This window comes from Pseudorasbora parva, chromosome 11 (genome assembly GCF_024679245.1).
Source record: "Pseudorasbora parva isolate DD20220531a chromosome 11, ASM2467924v1, whole genome shotgun sequence".
NCBI lineage: Eukaryota > Metazoa > Chordata > Actinopteri > Cypriniformes > Gobionidae > Pseudorasbora > Pseudorasbora parva.
Genome location: NC_090182.1, coordinates 41,132,495 through 41,158,364, shown reverse-complemented (window position 1 = coordinate 41,158,364; position 25,870 = coordinate 41,132,495). Strand labels below are relative to the sequence as shown.

Genomic DNA, 25,870 nt, shown 5'->3' with positions numbered 1-25,870 from the left:
TGGCTAGGTCTTTCAGCATGACAATGATTCCAAACACACACCAAACACGGCCAACGAAGGAGTGGCTTCGTAAGAAGCATTTCAATGTCCTGGAGTGGCCTAGCCAGTCTCCAGATCTCAACCCCATAGAAATATTTATGGAGGGAGTTGAAAATCTGTGTTGCCCAGCGACAGCCCCAAAACATCACTGCTCTAGAGGAGATTTGCATGGAGGAATGAGCCAAACTACCAGCAAGAGTGTGTAAAAACCTTGTGGTGACTTGGAGCAAAAAACGTTTGACCTCTGTCATTGCCAACAAAGTATTGAGGTGGCCTTTTGTTATTGACCAAATAATTATATTCTGATTTAAAAATCAGACAATGTGATTTTCTGGATTTTTTTTCTCATTCTCTCTCTCATAGTATAAGCGTACCTATAATGAAAATTACAGGCATCTCTCATCTTTTTAAGTGGGAGAACTTGCACAATTGGTGGCTGACTAAGTACTTTTTTGCCCCACTGTAGTTACTTATCATAAGGAGTATTTTCATTACTATGTGCACTTTTTAGACTGATGTAATTACTTATCTTGCTTGTTTGTTAAATGTTGGCTAAACATAAGAATGAAAGAGTTAAAACATTTTTATAAATGAAGACTAATTTCTAATGATCTGGAAATGATCTATAGAAAAAAGGAAATTAAACACACACACACACACACACACACACACACACACACACACACACACACACACACACACACACACACACACACACACACACACACACACACAAACAACATAAACCATAATTTTTGCTTGAATATGGGCCTTTTTTATTTAAGAAATCCATATCTGTGTATGCGATCTAATCAATAATATGTGTTAAAAAGGATTGGAATGGAAAAGCTGCAATATAACTGGGCACATGGCCAAGATGGGCTGCAGCAATTTTTCCATGTTGGTCTGAGGATCTTGATATCTGGCGCAATTAGGCAACAGACCATGATGAAAGCGGCCGACTGAGTGTTAGAACATCACTGCTTATCATTCCCGTATATAAAGACCAAAACTAGTGAGACGCAAATTAAAACTATAGAGTTTGCCAGACAAATCTATTTGTTTAATACAATTACGCATATTTTATATTTATCTCTTTTATTTATTTTGTTTATTATGTTTTTTACAGTCAAATTTCACATCAGATGTAGCAGATGTTGAAAAATTAATAGAGTTCCCTGAAATAATACCTTTGTGAAATTAATGGATTTAGCACGCTCAAGTTTTGACAAAATGTTCTTCCCTTCTTGAGATCCAAATAATCCCCCTGCCACAGTTCACTTGATTTACCTGGCCATAAACTATCTCTCTGTCGGACAAGGAATCTCTATAGCTTCTCTTCTCTCTATGAATAAGCGTTTCTCCACACATTTGGCCCCAAGCATGTTTTTGACAAAGACACACACCATGTGGAGTTTTACCTGAATAACTTTTCCACATTTTTGTGCCAGTTTGTTCAAGGTTTCTGAGTCACAAAGGAACAACAAAATGCTTTAAATGAACCAGCATCTTTTAATAGTGCCATATGATGAACCAAAGAATGTTCCATAATGAGATTCCCAGCCTTCCTTTAGAAATATCAAGGGCTTTCTTACCAGGGGCTGGAGCGGCACCCCTTAAATAACTCTTTTACCCCATTCCCACATCATTAGCCCTCACATTCATGATCATAACCACCGGGATTCCTCATAAACACACCGTATTATACATAAAGGAGATCAGCTGTGAACAATGTTGAGTCTCGAGTGAGTATCTGAAGATTGGTTAGTTGAAACAGCATATCCCCCAATAGCAAATTCTGGTGCTATAAGCTTTGGGAAGAGCATTGTTTACTTCCACCCAAAGGCATTACTATTCCATTATTGATTAGAAATAGCCTATGTCTTCTCTTCAGTCAAGTTGAACAGAATGATATTAAATCCCTGTTTTCCTCAAGGGGATCTTCAAATGGTTGAACTGATGCATGAGGAACTATAAAAGAAAGGAGAAAAAGCTTCATTTCTCTCCTCTCCACATTTCATCAGGAATTGATTTTTGAGTGCTAGAAGGTAATTTGGGCTTCAGAAACTTGGATTTAGTCTTTGAATTCACCCCCACAAAAATATGATTTTACACTGAAACTCTCAATGAACAGCACAGTTTCATATTGACTCTGTGTGACGCTATGTACATATGTACAGATACATTTTCCACTGGCCTTTGTGTTTGACTAACCACATTCATTTCTACAAAAGTGCCTTGCCAATTCAGATTCTGTTGGTTTAACTGGCGGTTCCACAGAAACAGAGAAAACACGATGTGTTAGAGAAATTAGGCCAGTATGGCCAGTTTCTTCAGCTCTGGAGCTGAATATGTTCCAGTCTGTCCAAAATCATGGGCCTGTCAGAATCGATGTCCCAAAAGTCTTTAATCTGTTTACTCATCACAGCTGAGCAAGATGCTAAGCAACATCCAAATCCAGAAAGGTAGCGGTGTGGCGACAAACGCTCGAGCGGAGTTCTGGTGTGTGTCGAAGGATGCAGTGGAGTCAGACCAAAGTCTCACCTTTGCAGAGTCCTGAAGAACAAGAACAAAAAGAGAACGCATTATCAATCTAGTTTATAATGGGAATTGCAATCTAGACTACTGTTGCATTTCTCAACGAAAATTTTAATGGCTTCATGTAAGTTCATATCCACACTAGAGTCAGAATTTAACTTTTCCATTAAGGTGCAATATTTGCCCATTGGAATTGTTTATATACATACATACATATATATATATATATATATATATATATATATATATATATATATATATATATATATATATATATATATATATATATATATATATAGCGCTTTTCCATAGCTCAAGGCCGCTTTACACACTACATTTATCCAGATACAGTAGTGCATTAACTCACCGACATACACAAGTTAAGCAGGGGTCTTATAGCCACATTATTCAAAATATAGTTATGTCTTTAGCTGGGTCTTGAAGGTAGACAGAGATATTACATAATGGTAGGGGAAGTGAATTCTATAATTAGGTGCATTGACACTAAATGACCTACCCGCCACAGTGGACAAGCGGAAACAAGGAGTGGACAAAAGACCAAGCTCAGAGGATCTGAGGGACCAGGCTGGAGAGTAGTGGTGGAGTAAGTCAGACAGATATGGAGGTGCCTTAAATGTTAGAAGTAATGTCTTAAAGTGAATACATTATGCCACAGGTAGCCAGTGAAGCTCATGCAGTAGAGGAATTATGTGAGCAGAGCGCCTGGTGGAGGTGAGAACTCTGGCTGCTGAGTTTTGAACATACTGAAGCCTTGCTATATATTCAGCTCTGGAAAAATCAATGTTAGGTGGTCTCTTCATTTTTTTCCACATATATATATATATATAGTTAGTATTGTTTATCTTTTTGATCTTTCACTCAAAACATTCTATGTTAGACAGAATTATTGGCACCCACACATTCTTATGAGTATAATATCTCTGAAGTTTATTCCAAATAATATTTACAATTCTTTTAGCACACCAGGGTGACTAGGAGCATGAAAAAAATAGCTTTCTGGCAGCAAACCTACCAGATGGATTTGGTGCAAACAGGGATAAAAAGTCCACGGTTAAATATAATGCTAGATCTTTAATGTTGTGGGCCTATTTTTTGATGGAGGTCCTGGACATCTTGTTCAGATTCATGGTATCATGGATTCTAGCAAATACTGATAAAATGACCAAAATGGACCAAGGACCAAAATGTATTTTCGATGCTTCAAGAGATTCTAATTAACCAACTGACGTCACATATGGTCTACTCTAATGATGTTTTTATTACCTTTCTTGACATCAAACTGTACAGAAAACCTCTCAAACTAAATATAAAATATCTTAAACTGTGTTCCGAAGATGAACGGAGATCTTACAGGTGTGGAACGACATTAATTTTTGGGTGAACTAACCCTTTAATGTTAATACTAGCATAGTGTTGTTTTTGGATAAATGGTCAAATACACAGAAATATGTCAAAATGTCCACCTGGGTGAGTATTCATGCAAACACATTCTGACTTTTAAGAGGATTTATGCTTCTCCTTTGGTAACTCAACCTCACAGTGAAAACCCTGCACAATTAATTCCATATTGCTTGTTATTTTTTAGTTTGATGCATATTTGTTTGTTGTTAGTTAAACTTGGATCTAATAAAGTTACTATTATTGAAATGTTATGGGGGGGGGGATCATGTTTTTTTAATATTATTATATATTTTTTGTTGTTGTTGCTGTGGCTCTATTATAAAAATGCCTTAACCAAAAAAGGCCCTTCTGTAAAGGAGTCCCTGTTTGTCATTTCATAAGGGCTAAGATCTCTAGAGAAATCAGCCCAATTCTGCAATCTCTCAGCTTCACAAATGAGACACCTCTTTATTGTGTGAAGCCAGTTCCTTTGGAGCCACATGACAATCGAGGTAGTTATAAACCCATAGCCAAACTGCTCCGCATCTCTAACTCTTACCTGTGTGGGTTTAGCTGGGCTCAGAGCATTCTGTTCGGTCTCCATGGTGACAAACACAGGAGTCGTCCGCCGTGGCCCTCTGTCCGTCACAGGGCTTAACCGCAGCAGTTGGGTGGGAGTGGGCGTGTAGTCCATTCCATTCCCAAACGTCAGGAGAGCATTCCCTATTCATGTAACAGACAGGATCTGAGTGAAACAGACATCATTTCCATTCGGAACTGCTTCTGTTATCAGACTCCTATTTGAATTCTAGACTGAGAAGAGCTTGGTCGTTTCGGGCGCTCTGTATTCTGCTCAGGCCACACGGCTGCACCTGCCTCTCCACATCCTCTCATTAACTCACAGATGAGTGGCTTGACCAAACATCACTCTCATCCGCTCACATCGCTCACTCCAAGAGCTGCTATTTGGCTGTCTGAGGAGTTGCTTCATGTAAGAGATCTCTGTTTGAACAGAACTGAGCAGAATATTGCGGCGGAGTCCACTGTTTTGATGAATCGCTAAATATAATGCATTAGGACCTTCGGAAACGCAGGAACGGGACTGGAAGAAGTGTGACTGGGAGGGAGCTGGATATCAAACAGAGATTCATTAATGCCTGCGGCTCCAGAGCAAGCTTTGCACTTCAGATAGCTCTTCACATTTTAAATGTCTCTGGCCTACCCAACATCAGATGCAGCAGAGCATCAACCTGGTCTCACAGAATTACGTGACATGAACACGGCTCCTTAACTCAAAATCTGTGGCAGTTTCACAGAATCACCAGAAATTCCATATAGGCATCACTTAAGCGGACATCACAGAATTTTCGCAGATTTTGTGAAACTGCCATGTTCATTTCACAGAATTCTGTGAGACCAGGTTGATCTAAATACTGCACGTTTATGTGTATTTTATTTAAATGTTTTAAATGTTTGAGGCCAGTAAGATTTAATTTTTTTTGAAAGATTAACATTAAATTGATCAAAAGTGACAGTAAAAATATTTGTAATGTTACCAAATAAATACTGTTGTATTTAACTATGTTTAGCAAAGAAAAAAATAATCAAAAATATTAAACAGCACAACTGTTTTCAACAATGATAATAATATGAAGTTTTCATTTGAGAATCAAATCAGCATATTGGAATGATTTCTGAAGGATCATTTGATACTGAAGACTGGAGTAACGTTGATGAAAATTCAGCTTTGTCATTAGTTGACACTTAGTCAGTGGCTGCCGAGATCTGCTTGGTTAAAAAAAAAAATATTCCAAATAATTTTCCTTGAGTCCAGCGGAACAAAGCAATTTGTACAGGTTTGGAACAACTTGTGCGTGGCAAAATGACGACAGAATTTTCATTTTTTTTTAAACTATCCCTTTAAGGGTGGGGTCAAGGCAAACCCTTTTCCCAATAATTTTTTAATTAATCTTTACAATGCTTATCAATGCTTATTAGGCTTATCATCCTAATATGGTTAAATGTTACTAACTAGATTTCAACACAAATCATATGCACACAATCTGGAAAAAAATGACACTTCAAATGCTTTTAAAAAATGTCCTGGTTCTACTTAAATGGAGGATCAGGACGCAAGCAATGAGAGACTGATGAGGGGATTTCTGAAATGTTCTGTCATTTGAGAGAGGGAGGCTGACAATTTGGTTTTCTGTGTGCAGTGATGCTGAACACTAGGTTGATGTGACATATAGTATAACAGAGAATGTATGACTAATGGTGCAGTGAATACCAAGAGGAGACTTGATACTGTCTGTGCTGCAGTGAAGGACATTCAACTTTAATGGAAACTTATATTTTAAAGAATTAAAAAGTTTTTGGGCAGATAAACGTAATTTAAATGCATTTCCCCTACTTCCAAAAAAGAGCAGTGGCCTTCATTTGGATATCTGCATGTGTTGTTTTAATGCATACAGTGTTTATTATGCATTTCTGAATTTAAAGTTCAGAAACTTTTGACTGTGATAAATCTGTTGCACCACAATATGGTTTAAAACAGAGCCTGTGATTCTGCCCTGACATTGCAAGGTTGACTAACAATAACAATAGTTCATGATGGCTGACAGATGATTTACAGGAGCATCATTGACTCACTTAGACAGACGTTGTCTGTGAAATAGTTCAGGAACTCAGTGCACTGATCTCTCAGATTCCCGCTGGCTGAACACGAGCACCAGGGAGACACGTTGGCTGTGGAGTTGTCCACGTAGTTCGGGGTGATTGAGCTGCCTGCAATACCAAAAAAAAAAGCTTGTGTGAGCATGGTGACTTCTGTGATTTCAGGTAACATGATAGGTACACAAGTATATCCATTTCCAGAAACAATGATTTTAAAGTGTACAACAGGGCTAAAGGCACACCTTAAGGAAAAAATTGTTTGTTTTTCAAAACTCCCATAATGTATGATTGCAGAGAACATATATACATATTGAAATACAGCTCGTTGTTTTGGGAAGAAGAAGGCCGGCGAACATTTGAACAAGAATTTAATAAATAAATAAAACAAAAGTAACGCGAGCAGCCCCTCACGGAGGGCTACCATGCATCCACATAATAAAAAAGAATAAAAAAACACAACGTAAAAGTTCAGACCTGGTCCTCTCTCTTCCGCCACTGCTGTTGCTCATCCTTATATGCCTCCAAATTCCCTCATGAGAGGACTTGAGACTGGTGTTCTTCGCAGGTGACGCTCAATCACGCACACCGGTCTTGCTCACTCCACCCAAGTCTCTCGCTCATCCACCTTGCTACATACCCCCGTAGACCCTCACAGGCTGGAGGGGTTAACCCGAGAGGGCGCATACTCTCCCCCGGGAGGGGCCCAAACTTCTGGGCGTATGGACCATAGACTGTAAAAAAAATATGGATGTAGTGTCCGTGACCTCACCCATAGGACTCCGAAAAGCCGTTTTGAAGCGTAAAATAGAGACGAGCTGGCCTGTTGACATCTTGGCAACACGTCATCGCGCGTCACACCCAGATAACAGAAAATGGGCAAAGAGGCAGGATGTGGGCGGAGCTTAGGTGACGCAATGACTATAGACGGTGGATAAATGGCTATCCACCTGCCACTCAAAGTAACCACAACATTAATTATGCTGAGCTTTAAGGCTTTATATAATGTAAACGAATGAGTTTAAGAAAAATCACCCCCCTCACAGTTGTCATGAAGGGCAAAATTAGCAGTATAGACCAAAACCACAATTTGTACCAGGCTGTAAATATGTATGTACCTCACAGCCTGCGAAGGGGGTATGTGGCGAGGTGGGAGAGCAAGATACGTGGGAGGAGTGAGCGAGTCTCAGGTCCTCTCATGAGGAAGCTGGGAGGCATATAAGGACGAGTGACACCAGTGAAGGACGAGAGAGGACCAGGCCTGGACTTTTTTTATTATGTGTGTGCGTAGCAGCCATCCGTGAGAGGCTGCCCACGTTTCTTTCGTTTTACTTATTTATTAACGTCTTTTAAATGTTCACTGGTTCCCGCCTCCTTCTTCCCTCAACTAAGAACCGTATTACAGGGACAAAAGACACACAAGTATTGATACAAATACTTCAGCTTTAGTTTTTAATAATGTCTAAGTTAATACTTATTCAGAACATTCACTTTAGCAAAGTATGATTGTTTCATCATGGTGATTATCTCTAAGGTGGAAACCCAACTTAATATATTTACCATTTGAATCTAACCATGTCATGTCAACAAATGGAAAAGTCAGCCAGCTGTTTATCATCATGATAATTATTGTGTCTTTCGCAAAAGGGTTTTTAAAAGGCTTTTACCCTAAATAATATACCTTTACATATTCTTCTGCTATTGAAAAACTGTTGCTTTTATTACCTTGAACAAAAATGAAAAGAATTAGGAAGACATTTGTCTCAAAATATAAACATTCATTTTATTGATTATTTTGCTACTTAATTTGCTACAAAAAATCTACAAAATAATAATAGTAATAATAATCACACAGGATCCACTTTGCATTTCTGCTCACAATCGTGTCAAAGATCTGACAAATTGATCTGACAAATCTGACGAACGCTTTGGAAAGTGATGCAGCAAGTTTTTGTTCCATCTTTGGTTTAGAGATTGAAATGCATTCAAAGGAGCCTTTTCCCCTGCAGTTGTATCCTACTGTACAAACTATATTCATTTAGTATAATTTATTAGCCGTTTTCCTCATTGGAACCCAAAAATGTCCCCACAAGATCAAAGATTTCTGGTAGTACTATCCTTGTGGGATATTTGACTTGTTTGTTTCACTACAGTATATTAGTGAGGACAATGCACAGACTTCCACTGATTTATATCAGCTTAATGATATTTAAGGGCAGGATCCAGGGTTTTCCAGCAGAACATTGCCTAGGGCATCACACTCCCTCAGCTTGCTTGTCGGTGTCCCACAGTACATCCTGGTGCCATCACTTCCCCAGGTAAACAGAGCCCTGCCGTCAAAGTGATTTAAAAGGACAAGAATGGGACTCATCGGGCCAGGTCCAGTTCTGACACTTGTGTGCCATTAGTAGGCACTTTCTAAGGTGGACAGGGGTCATAATAGGCACTCTGCAATCTGAGTGCCTATTACGACCCCTGTCTACCTTAGAAAGTGGACAGAGGCAGCCCCATACACAGCAGAGTGTGATGCACTGTGTGTTGTGACACATTCCTCCGATAAACATCATTACAATTTTGTGCCAGAGTGGACCTTTTTGTTGGCTCAGATCAGACTGGATAGCCTAACATCCTTAGTTGTCAGTTATAATCATCAAAATTAAAAGAAACTAACATTTGAAATGTATCAGTCTGTGTGCAATGAATTAATATAATATACATGTTTCACTTTTTTAAAGGAAACCAACTTTAGAATTTTTTTTAATCAACCTGTAGACAGACACAGTTTCCACCTGTGCAATAAATCAATTTGTGAAATTGCCTCACTCCTACATATTCCACTGTCACACAATATTTAATGGTACTACAACAAAGTTGAAGCAATTGTGAACAACAGCAACTCAGCCATGAAATGGTAGACCACATACAATCACAGAGCGGGGTCAGCGCATGCTAAGGTGCACAGTGCGGAGAAGTCGGCAACTTTCTGCAGAGTCATGGCCATCAGATTAGCTTAAGAACAGTGAGTGCAAAGCGTCCGATGCAGTGGTGTGAAGTACGTCGCCACTGGACTCTAGAGCAGTGGAGAAGTGTTCTCTAGAGTGAACAATCCAAAAGATGAGTCTGGGTTTGGTGGTTGCCAGGGGAACAGTACTTGCCTGACCACATTGTTCAGAATGTAAAGTTTGGTGAAGGGGGGATTAGGTGTGGGGTTGTTTTTCATGGGTTGGGCTATGCCCCTTAGTACCAGTGAAAGGAAATCTTAATGCTTCAGCATACCAAGACATTTCAATTTCATGCTGCAAACTTTGTGGGAACAGTTTGTGGATGGCCCTTTCCTGTTCCACTGACTGTGCACCAGTGCACAAAGAAAGGTCCATATGGATAAGCGAGTTTAGTGCGGAGGAACTTAATTGGCCTGCACAGAGTCCTGACCTCAACCCAATAGAATGACTTTGGAATGAAAGGTGACCTCACAAATGCACTTGTTGAAGCTGTTACAGCAGCAAAGGTTGGGCCAACTCCATATTAAACCCTACAGATTAAGAATGGGATGTCATTAAAGTTCATGTGCATGTAAAGGCAGACCTCCCAAAACGTTTGGCAATGTAGTGTAGATAGATAGAACTATTGACAAACAGACAGACAGGCAGGCCCTGAATCACCAAGGTCAAGTAAAGCCAAAACTTTACTTAATAAGTATTATATGCATTTCAAAATCAAATTTCCTGTCAAAAGTATGTTTGTCAAATAAAAAATGTTTTGTTTAAAAAAAAAGACATTTATTCAAAGGGGATTATGTTTGCTCAATATATATCAAATGAGCGTGAAGCAGAACTGAACAAACAAAAAGGGTTTATGTAACAAAAAGCCTCGTAAAAAATATTGCTTTCAATATGTTTTATTGGCAAATGAAATCAAACTCTTCATGACTTTGAAAGTGCCTGGGTAGTTTTATAGTCTTTCACCACAGACACACAGGTGTCCCTTTTTTATTTGAGCAAGGGAAGAACAAAGGTATTATTCTCTAAATGAATTACATCAGCCTTGATCTGTGTGAATCGATTTGAGAAAGAAACAGTCAAAATCACATGAACACCCTTTACTTTACTTGTTTGTGGAACAATTAACACATGTTTAAATTACTTACCTATCAGTCCAGTGTAAGCAATAAGACATGCTGCATAGTTTCCCTGCTCGCAGCCGGTGGCAGACTGCTCTGCAGGCTGGCAGTCGTACTGAAACTGGGCCAAACGAGATCTGAAGAACAAGCACAACTGTTATATGGACAACAGCCAAGTAGACAGAAGCATCCTAATAAGTGTGTCAGATACTGTATATTCATAGAGACAATCACCAATAATCTGCTGCTGCGCATTACGGTTTTAGATTAAAATGGACATCAATGGCATCCCAAAACAGTACCAAAATTGTTTCACATACACAAGTAAAAACAATATGGACAGTTTTTACCTCACTTTATGTTTTGATTGTTAAATCATTCACAATTTTTCATTTAGCATGGTTTTCCCTTTTTTTCCAATGACTGCCAGAAAAGACCTGCAACCAACCAATTGGTTTAAATACCAACATCGAGACAACGAATTTCATAAATAGTCATAGCGTGCCTTCCTAATCATAGCATCATAATATCATCATAATCATACCGTGCTGTTTTTCTTGACACCATTCACTAAGGCATCTAAATCAGTTCATCAGTTTTTGGAAAAAGAGGAAAATGCTACCTCACAACAAAATAACCAAACTGTTTACATCCTGTCTTTAACTGTTTTCCCTAAATTGATGTAAAGTTATATGTTAAGGGGTGGTATGATACATTTCCTGAAAGAGTACTGAATCTCCTGATCAAAAGACGTGAAGAAGAAGCGACAATCGATAGCATATGTAAGCAGAAGCATATGTAAAATAATGCAATCATCAACATTAAACATCATATAAATCAAAACTGCCTTACATAACTGAATGAAGCACCAACCAAGGGTGAGCTATACACTGTAAAAAAGTATATGTTCAGTAATTGATGTCAACATATGTTTTTACATTGTTTTAACTCATCAAAATAAGTTAAGAAATGTTAAACGTTTTTTAATGTTAAAAGTTCAGGCTGTGACTTTTTTGTACAGTGTAGGACTGTGGAGCTTTGGGGGTGTTGATGGACTCAATCTACTCCATCTATGTTTTGATCATTGTTCAGTTGATCATTGTAAATGTAGTCTTCGACAAAAAACTTTTTTCAGCTTTTTGCTCAAAATGTTATTTTTTATTTTAAAAATAAACCATTAAAAGATTAGTTAAATTTCAATTAGTTTAAATTTACCTTCGTGATTTACTCACCCTCAAGTCACATGTATATATCTTTCTTCTTTCTGGTGAACACAGTCAAGAGTTATGTTAAAGGACAACTCCGGTGAGAAATGACCCTAGGGTTATTAACAGATGCACTGTAAAAAAAATTACCTGGTTGCCTTAAAATTTTGAATTCATTGAAATAAAAAAAATGATATAATACAATGAACATTTTTTTACGATTCGATAACCTTTATTAAAAGATTTTTAAAAGATTTTTTAAGCATATTGGGTAATTGTGTGTGTTTTATTTGTGATGACGCAGTGAAACATGCCAAATAGTGCTATTTTCATGATTTATTATTTTTTTATGTGGTTCAGATACAATAATATTTTGAGTTTTTATTTATCAAACAAATTTCCTTCATTGTTTCAACTCAAATGTTTCTCAAAAATTTTAAGGCAACCAGGTTACTTACTTTTTTATGTTAAACCAACAAAAACCAACAAAAAAATTTTTACAGTGTGGTTACCGAGTAGATCGTTCTCTGGGGTGCGTTTTAATGAAAATCGAATGTAAAGAGTTTTATCTCTAAAAAAAAGATTAGCTTTTAATGTTTGTCTATGGGGCAAAGGGTAAGTGAAATTAAATCGCTAGTTAATACCACTAACAAGACTAAAAATAGCCTCACACTAACACGGTAGCATAATGAGGGTCTCTACACACAAACCGAAGCATTGAGAACTTTGTAAGTGTACAAACAGTTTAATAAAAGGATACTTTATAAACACAGTGCAATACGCGTTTATGGTCAGGCGCCATCTTGGGAAACAGTCTCGACTAGTCGAGCGATGAACGCTGTGCTAAGTGAGCTGGTTGATAGGAATTAAGTTTGTGAAATGTAATTACATGGACATTTTTATTTTTATTTATTAATTTTCTGTGTTGCGTTCAGTGCTTTCTACCGAAAACAACGGATCATATGAGATTCCAAGTCACAGTTCATGACTTAGCAAAGCTTTATAATGGCAGTGATGGTGTCCATTGAGTTTAAAGCTCAGAAAAGTACATCCATCCATTATAAGCATTCTTAATAAAGTCCTTCTGGAGCAAATCGGTGGTTTTTGTAAGCAAATTATCTAGCTTCCGTCAGACCTTCCGTATTCAACTTAAGAAGAAAATGTAACAGCTCTTGCAGTTGAAAATGCTTACGCTACATCCAACAACATACACGTGACAGTTACGCTTTTTCCGTAAATTAAATACAGAAAGTGGATGGCGGAAGCTAGATATTTTACTTTAAACATGTTTAAATATGGATTTCATCTCATCTTATTTCTTCTTTTATCCCATCTATTCTTTTTTGAGCTTCAAACTCATGATCCCCGTTCACTGCAGTTTTGGAAGCATCAGGATATTTATTAATATAACTCTGATAATAACTCTTATTCATCACGAAGTAAGTCATATACACCTAGGATTGCTTGAGGGTGAGTAAATCATGGGCTAATTTTCATTTTAAAGTGAACTAATCCTTTAAGCTGGAATAAAATGAGTTTAAAAGTAAGACTTTGTTCTTTTGATATATTACATGTTTAGATATTCAAACAAAAATATTCTGGGGGGCATGCAATTTTTGTGAAAATGATCAAAAATGCTGGTTGGTGGCTGGCAACTTAAAAAAAGTATGCTGTTGTGGAAAGTTAATGCCAATTCATCATCAACATTTTTCTCTATTATTTATAATAATATACTGAACAGAAACACTGTTGTACACTATTTGAGGATCTGAGGATTAATATGCCAATAAAGTCTTGATGAAGGTCCACAATGAACATTGAATCTGACTTCAACTAACTTCCACTGCTATTTATTAAATGCAAAATCGTGGCACAGTTTTACCAGCCAAAATTCTAAAACATTTCAGGGTCTCATAGCTTTAATTTTTCTGTCCAATGCCCATTCATACAGACATGGATTATGAGGAATGTGAAGAAAAGCTCTTTTCTTATCCACAGTAAGTGAATACTCTCTTTTCTCTTGACAGCTATAGAAAAATCAAGGCTTTCTTTACCCTGAGAAAAGAGTGCACGCAAGGTGAGTTTTTTAATCCCGCCGCCCACATTGTACGTGGCTGTTCAAGCCCACAGATAGGAGGCCGTTGAAACTGACCTGCAAACATAGTCGGCTTTACAGATCCTCATCTGGGAGAGGCAGCTGGGTTTATCTTCTCCCTCATAGGAGCAGCTGGGCACGATGGTCTGTCGCCGTCTCTCCGAACAGGCCATGTCGCTGCAAGGGCAGAACAGCAGCTCGTGGGTGTACTCCGGAGGCACCCGGTCGAAGAACCGTCGCAAGGCCTTGTTGCACCTCGACTGGTTACACAAACCCGACTTGGTGGATGGCTTGATGCATGTTGACACATACTCAGTACGTAGTTTCTGGCACACATCGTCGATGTTGCAAGCTTTGGCCGCATCCAGGCAGCGATTCGCTGTTGTCATACCAACCTCTGAATCTGTGGAGAATTAAGATTTCACAAATCCAGTCTTTATAATTAATTGAAGTGATCAAATCTGGTATGTTTGGTCACACAGTGTAGTCAATACCCTCTACACTGAACACAAACTAAATGCTGATAACAAAAATGGTTTTCTGTATAATAAATAAAGTACTAGTGTACTACTATCATTCATTTCAGATAGACTAACAAAATAAAATTGGGTTGATTGTTTTACGTGTCAGTTAAAAAGTCGCTACCTGTCTAAATGGATGGTTCTTGGCCAGAATAAGCTGCAATGTGGACCAGACTCTATTCCATTAAAGGTTCAAAAGTTTAAATTTTAAGGTAGTGTTAGGACCTGCGCTTGGGAATTTGGAGCCCCACTGCAAGTTTTAGCTGTGGACCCCTCCTTAATCAATATCACATTCTGGTGGGGGAGGACGGGGGAGGGGGAGGCCCCCCCTTGGTTGAAATCATGTTTCATTTATGTTGCGAGTCAGAGTCGAGACCTAGACCAGAAGAGAGTCAAGTCCAAGACAAGACCTAGACCTGAAGAGGGTCTGAATGATTTAATTTAATTATGGAATCGGTCTTAAATCTGAATCAAGTCTAAGGGCGTTTTCACACTTGAAAGTCCGCACCAAGGTCCGAACCAAAGTTTGTGTTTTGACATTTGGTTCGTTTTGGTTTGCTTTCACATTGCAGTTATGTCAGTGCACCAAAGAACTATACATGACACACTTGCGCCCTGTCGTCATCATCTATGTGGGCTGCATCACATTGATTGGTTTGTTAGCGGACATGTGTCTGACGTCAGTGTGTTGTCAATTCAGCGGGTAACTTTGACAAGAATGAATGAACAGACGCATATAATTTCCAATACTGTTAATATTATGGGATTACTATCTGCAGCAACTATACTCGGAACTATAATTCACCAAATGAACGTCCTCGTTGTGCAAACATTTGATCTGCGCCGACAGGAAAGGAGGAGCTCATAGAATATAGGCTTTTTAGCCAAACAATGTATTTTATTTTATAGTTATGTTTAAATATTATAATGTTATTTTTCAATTTCATCTAGGCTATATTGATTATGAAACGTGCACAGATGTGCAATATATGTCAAAGACATCGGGTCAGAAATGATTTTGACCACTTAAGTTTTGTTTTGTAGAAAGCTTTGTATAAATTGTCTTAATATCTTAATTTTATGTCTAATATCTTAATTTTAATAAATATCTTTTCGTCAGACCAAATTTCGTCTGTTTGGTCCGGACCATGGTCCGAGGGAGGTTTCACACCTGTAATTTTGGTTCGTACCAAACTGAAAAGTCTGAAAGTCTGGACCAAACAAGGTAGGTGTGAAAGCACCCTAAGAGTGCTTTCACACTTAATTCAATTGCTTGGTCTGAGTTCGATTACTCCCCCCACTCACAGTACATTTCTGTCCCTCATTAAAGCAGCAGCTGTTTATCCCTGTTGCTGTAATGGCATAGCAGGAGAATTTGCTTGTCTCACTTTTGGTTTTTGAACACTTGGTTTTGTTCCAAAAGCATCTGCACAGAAACAGCACTTGTGTCTAATATGCGTCTAGGGGTATTTCCTATCTGAGTGGTCAAAATATCAGTGGAATTGCATATGTTATTATATATTAATATTTAATTTTTGTGGGTACCATATATTATTATAAAAATGTATAATTATTATGATAGTTTGATTATTAGGGTTTTTGGTCTGGTTTTAATGCAATACACAGCACCCAAACAAACAAACAGTTCAAAACAATATTATAACAAGACAACAAAAACCCATCACAAAAATAAAACAGCAAAAATGATATGATAAATACAACTATTTAACAAATATTTTAACATTTCATAATTGTCATTTTCACAAGCTGTTTAATACTGTATACAGAAATGTATACAGAAGTTTATGTATACTGTATAATGTGTACTATGGGGATGGAGATCACACTCGCAGCACTCAGCTCGCAGCTGCAGCTGCAGCCTCAGGCATTCATGTTTAAATGATGCGGCCAGCAGAGCAAAGTAAGTCTTTCAACTTCTCAAACTAATTTCTATGAAAGTTAAGCTTTCAAAGGCATGAACTGAAAACGCCAGACTGAACATGCGCTGTGAATCTATGCAGCGGACGCATTTACCTCAGCTCTCGTCACAAGCTCATCCATGACTCAATATATCTGACTCCTGCAGCGTTTTGGACTGTGAGACTCCCTCAGCGGCTGAATCACATATTGAACAGACACGTTCAGTTTTTAACTGTAGTGTCTGTTCTCTAACTGAACTGATTTTATGAAACGCGGTCGCGGTGGGAAAGTGATCAGTGATTCAGTAATCTAGTAGCTGTGGCTTTGGGAGTGGCCTTACAGGGCAGCGAAGCATGCTGGGAATTGTTGTCTTTCATCCCCCTGAGACAAAAATACGTTTTCTGTCTTTTCTCAGTCTAGAAAGCACCAAATGAAAAAATAATTTCACATTTCTACTACATTAATGACCCAGTTTAAATACAGATTCATCCCAGCGCTGAAGTACTCCTTTAAGGTCCTGTTATAAAGCATATACAAGCAGTACAACTTTAATTTAACATGAACAGTTAGCATATGACTACCTTGAAAGTGATAGTGATACTCATTTTTATATTTGCCGATAATGGCGCTCTGCTGTCATAGTTTACGTGTTTCATGAAGTGAGCGATGCATGACCAAGTAGAGTCAGTGTAGCTCACAGCGCCATCTGTTGGTGAAAATAATCACTACACTATTGCTCCTAATACTGTATGTTGGTCAGGCTTTTTGCAATGTATTTGCGGGTTGTTTTAAACGAGTTGTAAAACGGGGACATTTCCGGGACAGCTCCAGCCGGGGACAGAACACTAAAAACCAGGACTGTCCCCGGAAAATGGGGACATCTGGTCACCTTATGCTAAACAGTTCGCCATTCCACCCCATGTTCAAACTAAAACTACGCCCATTCCAAAGCGGACTCGGGAGTTTGGAAAACACTGCTCGACCTGGGTGTGCAGTATTGACTTAGGTGTCAGCACGAAGGCAATTTACGACAAGAGGATGAAAAGAGAATGTGAAACTGTCCATCATAAATTTCAGAGTCATGAGGTGCATCATACACCAGTGCAGAGTGAGCGGAGAGATGAGGGGCTGTTTTCAATTCACAAGGTGTTGTGGGACTGACAATGGAGAGGAGCAAATGGTGAAAGCATCAAAAAAAAGTAAGAAACTTTGTATTTAAATGCGAGGTGAAGAATGTGGGCTGACAGCCAATCTTTGTGAGGCTTTTTGCTGTTCAGCCTACAAACAACTAAATGGATTTGAGTCGGATACATCAAAACATCAGACTTCAATGGTTCTTTGCAGCACCTTATGTTCTGCTTATCAAGACAATTTTTGGTTGGATCAGTCTTCTGTTGCTATATGGTTTTATTGAGATTTAAAAGTGCTTGATGTTACATTAGATTCATTAGAATTCAGTACATTAGTTTTTTTTTTTTTTTACTAAACCCCAATGCTCAAAATAAAAGATTTAAGTAGGGCAAATCCAAATCAAACAAATTAGTTCAATCAAATTAACTTTGAGTATTTTGATGTTTCTTTTTCTTTTGGCTTCACAAAACTGACACATTTAAAAGAAAATAGCGTGATCACTTCTGGTGTGTGAAGTATGTACACCTAAAACTACGCCAGATCGTCTACAGACATCACACACCAGAAGGGATCGTGGTGTATTAGAGGTAAAAAAAATATATAAATACTGTTCGGTTTCTCGCACAAACTGATTGTTTCATTTCTTAAGACATCAATGTGTCGTCACAAACCGCAGGGTTTAATATGGATTTGTCTGTGCATGTTTTTGTTTTACTCTAATAGATGTTTGCTACTATTCACATTATATGACTGACAAAATGAAGTTAAAAATCTTCATTAGTTTTATACTGAAGAAACAAAGTCACCTATATCTTGGATTCCCTGGGGGGAAGCAGATAAACATCAAATTGTCATTGTTGGGTAACCTATCCCTTTAATCCACCTCTTCTTGATATCATCGTTTTGTAAGCTGTTTTTATTGCAACCAGGTAATATGCATTTAAGTGACAAAGTCATAACAGTGTGTAAAAGTGACAACTTCACTCAAACAAGAAGTCAATCTCAGTTGTCAATCATGACGTCGCACGCCAATTTTTATAGCATCAAATAACTAACTAAAACTAAACTTTAAAATGTTTAAAAAACTACAAATGAAATCATCATGATAAAAACGCCTACCATGATATAAACTAACTTTGGGGGAAAACATTTGTTTGTTAATTTGACTCGCGTCCATTAGAAAACACGGAGGGGCGGCTATACTGGGACCGACCACCAGGAGGCGATCATGGCTCGGAGGCTTCAGTTATTTTAAGAGTGCTGCAGGCTCTAGTTATGATAGTGTTAGGGGAGGGGCCAGGCTCAGTGGCTTCTGTGCATCATCGAGCCACTGTTTTAGCTCCGCCCAAAAAAACCTGACCACAGAAATGGTACAGATTACTTATTAAAGGGATAGTTCACTTTGAAATTAAATTTTTATATGTTTTAGCTTATCGCATGGGCACCGAGAGTATTTGTTTCCCCAGTAGTTTCAATTTTGATAATTTTAGGTCAAACCGTTCTTGTCTGTGCCTCACATAATGCAGGTCTATGGTCACCACCTCAAAGAGCATACACAGAGAAGTCCAAATTAAACAATCCCCCATCATAAGTACACACTGATGGCCTAAGACACGAAACGAGCGGTGTGTGTGAGAAAATGAACAGTATTTATATCGTTTTTACCTCTTGTACACCACTACGTCCGACTGATCCGAGGGCGCACGTGCGTGTTTCCTGTTGTGACATTCATGTGTTCTTGCTTTAGTCTGCGCAAGCGCGGAAAGTGGATCTCTCGCGCGTGTACGTCTCTCATTACCACGCTGTGATGCATTGAGTCAGTAAACTTTCTATCGCCCCTGAATAGAACGTTTTCAGGATAGCTGGTGAGACCTGGAATTTCCTCAGCTGGCGCAGGTGGTACAGTCTTTGCCTGGCCTTTTTCACCTGTGACTGGATATGTGCAGTCCAGGTCAGGTCCTCGGAGATGTTTACACCCAGGTATTTGAAGCTGCTCACTCTCTCTACTGGTGTCCCACTGATCATGAGAGGGGAATATGACCGTTGCTGTCTCTTCCTGAAGTCCACAATCAGTTCTTTGGTCTTGTTAACATTCAGAAGGAGACAGTTGTCTTGGCACCATGATGTCAGTTGCTCCACCTCGTCCAAGTATGCGGTCTCATTGTTGTCGGAAATGAGGCCCAGGACAACAGTATCATCCGCAAACTTGATGACAGAGGTGGAGCTGTGTGTGGACAAACAGTCATGCGTGTAGAGAGAGTAGAGCAGGGGACTGAGGACACAGCCCTGTGGAGCTCCCACACTCACAGTGATGGAGGTGGAGGTGAACTGTCCTACTCTCACCACCTGAGGTCTGCCAGTGAGGAAATCTTCAATCCAGTGACAGAGAGAAGAGTTCAGTCCGAGATCCAGGAGTTTGGTAGTTAGCTTAATGGGAACTATGGTGTTAAAGGCTGAACTATAGTCAATAAATAGCAGTCTTACATAGTTCCCATTCTTGCTGACGATATGTGTGAGGGAGGAGTGAAGGACGTGAGAGATGGCATCTTCAGTCGATCTATTGGGACGATAGACAAACTGAAGAGGGTCCAAGGTGTCAGGGATGGAGGAGCAGTTGTTGTTTTTGATGAGTCTCTCAAAGACCTTCATGACTAAAGACGTGAGAGCCACTGGGTGATAGTCATTTAGGCAAGAGGGTTTACTGTTCTTGGGGACAGGGATGATGGTGGATTTTTTGAAGGAGGTTGGGGCTACAGATGTAGCAAGGGACTCATTGAAGATAGATGTGAAGAGTCCGGCGAGCTGATCAGCACAGGACCACAGGACACGACCTGAAACGCCATCCGGCCCGGCAGCTTTCCTAAAATCCACACGCTTGAGTGTCCTACGAACCTCATCCTCCGAGACAGAGATCACGTGATTGTTTCAGCTCTGAGTGATTCTCTCTGATGCGTCATTCGGCGGCACTCTGCCGCGATTGCCATCAAAGCGAGCGTAGAAAGAGTTTAACTCGTTCATAAGCAACAGATCAGCTCTCACTTCTGCAGAGGATTTCGTTCCAAAAGCACAGATGGTCCTCAGTCCCTGCCACATCCGCCGGGAGTCGTTGAGCTGGAAATAAGACTCCACACGATCCCTATAACGGAGCTTTGCGGCTTTAACGGCGCGTAGGAGTAGACCGGCGTTGTATGCGGCAGTGCGGGCGTTCACTGCAGCGCGGATTGAACTGTCCACCCACGGTTTCTGATTAGAGAAGGACGTTATAGTTATTGTTTGTGTGGCTTGCTCTGTCAGTGTGTTGATGAAGCAGAGCGCCACATCAGTGAACTCGCTAACGTCCGGTGAACTCGCCCGGAACATGTCCCAGTCGACGTCATCAAGAGCTGCCTGTAGCATGATCTCTGAATGAGGTGACCAGCCTTTAACTTCCCGCCTCACCGGGGGTTCCTGAACGAGCCTTTGTTTGTACTCAGGTGTAAGGAAAATGGCGGCATGGTCCGATTTACCAAAGGCTGGTAGTGAACGAGCCTTATAGCCATTTTTAAACAGAGAATAGCAGTGATCCAGTGTGTTTGCTCCTCGTGTGGGACAGGAGACATGCTGGTGAAAGTTAGGCAATACTTTCGTAAGGTTGGCTTTGTTAAAATCACCTGCGACGATGAAAGCCGTATCGGGGTGGCTGTTTACGGAGCTGCTGATGGCATCATGGAGGCCAGATAAAGCCAGTGTGATATGAGCCAAGCGATCATTACATTGTAAAAAATTATTTAGAAAATAAGTTACCTGGTTGCCTTAAAATTTTGAGTTCATTGAAATTAAAATTATGAGTTTATACAATGAACATTTTTTGAGATTCAACAACCTTTATTAAAATATTATTAAAAGATTTTGTAAACATATTGGGTATTGGGTGTGTTTTATTTCTGATGACGCAGTGAAACATGCCAAATAGTGCTATTTTCATGATTTCAGATACAATAATATTTTGAATTTCTATTTATTAAACAAATTTCCTTGTCTAATTTTTAATTTCAATAAACTCAAAATTTTAAGGCAACCAGGTTACTTACTTTTTTGAGTTAAACCAACAAAAAATGTTTACAGTGTAGATTTAATGTTAACATGAGCATTGTGTGACTATACGTGCGTATTTAGTGTGAATTAATGTTACCTGTAGATTTCAATTTCTGTACAGTCTAATGTTTTGCGTTTGACTATGGGTGAATACCCACTTGACACTGATGATTGTCATTTGGAGCTTTCTGGATTATAATCTGCCATCAAAATTATCAATGTAAATATTCCAGCTGCTGTGAGAAAAGGCTATAAACGATCCACCACCTGCAGCATCCTCACACCCAGACCTCTCCTTTAATGACACTAAGACATGATTGATTTTCCCTCAGAAATCCACCAGTACCACTCAAATTAAAACACATTATTACAAGCTCACAAGCTGTGAAGCGGGCTAAGGTAAGGAGACCGTTTTGAAGACCGTCTGGTAGACATCGATATATCACAATAATGAACATGAACAATATTGTTATCGTGGACATTTCAAAATACTGTGAATAATTATTTATTATGAATTATTTCTTTTTAGAATGCATTAAGATACTTTACCTATCAACCGTTTAAAAATGAACAACATGTCAAAGAGGCACTGATGTAAACAGACCCAAAGTGCATGAGCAGCGCATGGCGGGATAAGTAAAGGATACGTGCATTCACTCTCTGACAGCAGAGGGCGCTAAAGCAACAGCAGAAATGCAGCCGTTTCCCCAGTAATCCTTGTAAACAAAACATTTGTGCTACTAAACACACAGCCATTTAGATTTCTGTATTCACTACGGTGCTCATCACATCGCCAAATACTTAATACTTAAAGACGTATAACACCAATACAAATAAATGGCAATTCAATCCCCATCACTGACTCCTTCAAATTCCAATAACCTGAAGTGGAAAACTAACACTAATCAAATCATTGCAAAAGCTTAACAAAGACTTTACTTGCTCAGACAGCTTAAAAAATACCGGAACAGACATCAGCTCTTTGTTCTGTTTTATTCCACTATCATCGAGTCCATCATTACATCATAACAGTATGGTATGGTAGCACAGATAGCCAAACAAAGAAAAAACTACAGCAGACTGTCAACAAAGCATCCAAGATCATAGGGAAACCACTGCCTTCAGTCGATTCCCTCTATACATATCGGACTGTAAAGCAGGCGAAGAAAATCATCTCTGACACCTCTCATCCAGCGAACCACCTTTTTTAGCTCATTCCTTCAGAGAGGCGCTACAAGTCACTATCTACCAAGACCAAACACTTCACAAACAGCTTTTTCCCCATAGCCATCAGGACTCTGAACTCCTCTCTTTAGTTTTTCCTCTCATATACACTACGCATGGTCATGTACCCACTGTATCTTGTATTGTTGCATGTTGTGAAGTGTATTGTCTATTGTTGTTTGTAATGTATGATGATGTAGAGCTTAAACATACTGTACCGGAAAAAACAAAATTCCACCGGCATTGTTTTGTGGCTAAAATAAACAATCTAATCTAATCTAATCTAATCTAATCTAATCTAATCTAATCTAGTCTAAAACTTAAACAATTATTTTAATCTGGACTAAACTACACGCCCTAGATAATGTTTGAATATGTTCTGATTCTATGTTGATCAATAAGGCTCAATTATTTGACTTTAGTTCATTCATTAACAAACTGACAATGAAAAATACTTCTAAGGCATGTATTAATCTTAGTTAAATGTAAATTTCAGCATTTAATGACACATTATTAAAAGCGAAAGTTGTACCTTAGCTAACACTAACAGTTGCTTTTTTTTAAAATAATGTTACCAAATAAGCTCATTATCAAAACTCATTTTGGCGTACACATTCCACGAGATTGCACACTCGTACTATTGATATGCATTCCCATGGAAAAGACCCTGGTTTGAGCATCGCTTGAAGAGGGCGGTGCAAACCAGAGAGATAGCAATAACAACAGTTACTCGCAAACAAATCTTTTTTAGTGATTTTGACTTCAAAAAAGTACAAGAACGGTTTTGCAGCAATGTTTAAGTTGGGATGAATTGAGAGCTTTTAATTTGAAAAGTTCTGAAAGACATTCAGTGAGAGTCTGTGAAATGGATCGCTGGACTCGCCTCTAATAGCCGTCATGAAATGTGTAAGATGTGTGAGTAACAGCTATTACATGTGGGATGAATTAATTCAGCTTCCCCTTTGCATGTTCTGAAAAAAAGGAAATGCAGGGCTAATGTAGACAGTCCAGACAACTCAAAGTCATTACGACCAAAGGAAATGCCTCTTGATGTGAAAGGAGATGGAACAAATTAAAAGGAATACCATGGAAATGTCTTTCCAAGAAAACATTTTAGCATTCTGAACATAAAACAGAATGGTCTGCATCATGATGTTAAATGCGAAAGCACAGTAAATAACTACGGCTAAGGTCAGTTAAACCTGAGCAAAATGAAAATAGGCTCTCGAAATCTCACTCTATTTCATTGCGATTAATAATCACAGAAGAGCCAAGAATGTCTGTCCACATCATTCAGATAACAGCTTTGTTGATTCTTACAGAGATGATGAAAATTCCAGTCCAGATGCAAAGCTCCAACAAACAAATTGAGACTCTATGACTAATTTCCATCTGACAGCTGAACAAAAACAAGGGTATAACTACAGGAGGTGACAGTGAAAACAAGTTTCAGAGCAACGCTAAAACACAACGGCCGAGACTCCCCCACGCCGGAGACAATTTTACACTAATACACATGCTAATAAGATGTTCTGAACATCCTGACATTTGAAGTGAAGATTGGTCCCTGTGTGTTAGTGCGTGCGGGTTTTCATTTTGTTTCTAACTATCCTTTTTGTTAAACAAGTCTTCTATGCCCTGAGCTCTGCTCTAGTCTGCCACAATACAAAGAGGCTCTAGATAAAGACACATACATTGAAATGAGCTGTTTGAAATAGTCAAGCATTGGCCATGATTACATGCATTTCAATAAGTTTTTCTTCCTTCACATGCACATCAAGTTTTTACAAATTTTTCTTTTAAATTCCTTTTCACAAAGCTAATATTTTTTTATAAAAGGTGGGGTATAATGCTATTTCATGCATTCTGACTTATTTACTCTGTTAAAGGGGTACTTCAGCACTAGGAAGATGAATGTGTATTTAAACTGGGTCATTAATGTAGTAGAAATGTGAAATCATTTCTGAGTTTGGTGCCTTATAGACTGAGAAAAGCCAGAACATGTATTTTTGGCTCATGTGGATGAAAGACAACAACTCCCAGAATGCACTTGCTTCGCTGTCCTACGAGGCCACTCCCAAAGCCACCGCTACTGGATCATTGGATCACTTTCCCACCGCGTTCATTTACATAAAATCAGTTTAGTTGGAGAACAGACACTACAATTAAAAACTGAAGGTGTCTGTTCAATATAATGTGAGTGAGCCGAGCGAGTGTCACGGCACAAACACAGCAGGGGTCAGATTACATTCATCACTAGAGCCGAGGTAAGCGCGCTCGCGGCATACATTTACAGTGTGTGTTCAGTCTGATGCGTTTTCAGTTCATGTCTTTGGAAGCTTAACTTTCATAGGAATTCATTTGAAAAGTTCCATTTACTCCATTTACATGAATGCCCGCGGCTGCCCGAGCTGAGTGCTGTGAGTGAGATCCCACTCCCCATGGATGGGTTGAAAATGGAATAGCGAAAATAGCACCATCTACTGGCTGTAGTCTTTAGCCTCTGGGCAAAAAAATCATTCGAATATACAACCGAATTCCCACTGATACAAAGCCTAATGCTAAATCTTTGAAGTTGGATTCTTGTGGTAACATGCCAAAATGTAGTATTTCTGTGCCAAATACACTCCTTCAGAATATAAATAAGTTTCTAAAAGTTTTTTTTTTTGGGCCCCGTATGACGTCATAAAGTGTGGATTTCCTTGTATGGTCACTTCTCCTGGGTGAGCACTGCCATCAACTCGCTTCGCTCTGGTTATGGAAGCCGTCGGAAGGTCTGTCATTTTAAGTTTAGACCACAAATTCAACAATGTCACTAAAGAAGTGTGTGTTGTTTGTTCCTGGTCATAAGTTAAAACCGCAGGCAGTAAATGAAACTTCATCAAACGTCTGTGTTTTGTTGGCAATGGGTGTAAGGGAATATAAATGT

The 25,870-nt window shown here is 38.9% G+C and overlaps 1 protein-coding gene across 2 annotated transcripts in view; it reads right to left on the bottom strand.

Moving 5' to 3' along the window:
* Window positions 1–1,209: 1,209 nt before the first annotated feature.
* gfra4b (GDNF family receptor alpha 4b) overlaps window positions 1,210–25,870 on the bottom strand; it is a 118,868-nt gene continuing 94,207 nt past the window's right edge. For both annotated transcript variants that reach the window (XM_067457975.1, XM_067457976.1), the window contains exons 4-8: window positions 14,129–14,474; window positions 10,799–10,908; window positions 6,631–6,765; window positions 4,538–4,701; window positions 1,210–2,595 (exon numbers count right to left, since the gene is read on the bottom strand). In XM_067457975.1, coding sequence (XP_067314076.1) covers window positions 2,455–2,595; window positions 4,538–4,701; window positions 6,631–6,765; window positions 10,799–10,908; window positions 14,129–14,474 — 896 coding nt within the window. In that variant the 3' untranslated portion in view covers window positions 1,210–2,454. The remainder of the gene's footprint in view (window positions 2,596–4,537; window positions 4,702–6,630; window positions 6,766–10,798; window positions 10,909–14,128; window positions 14,475–25,870) is intronic.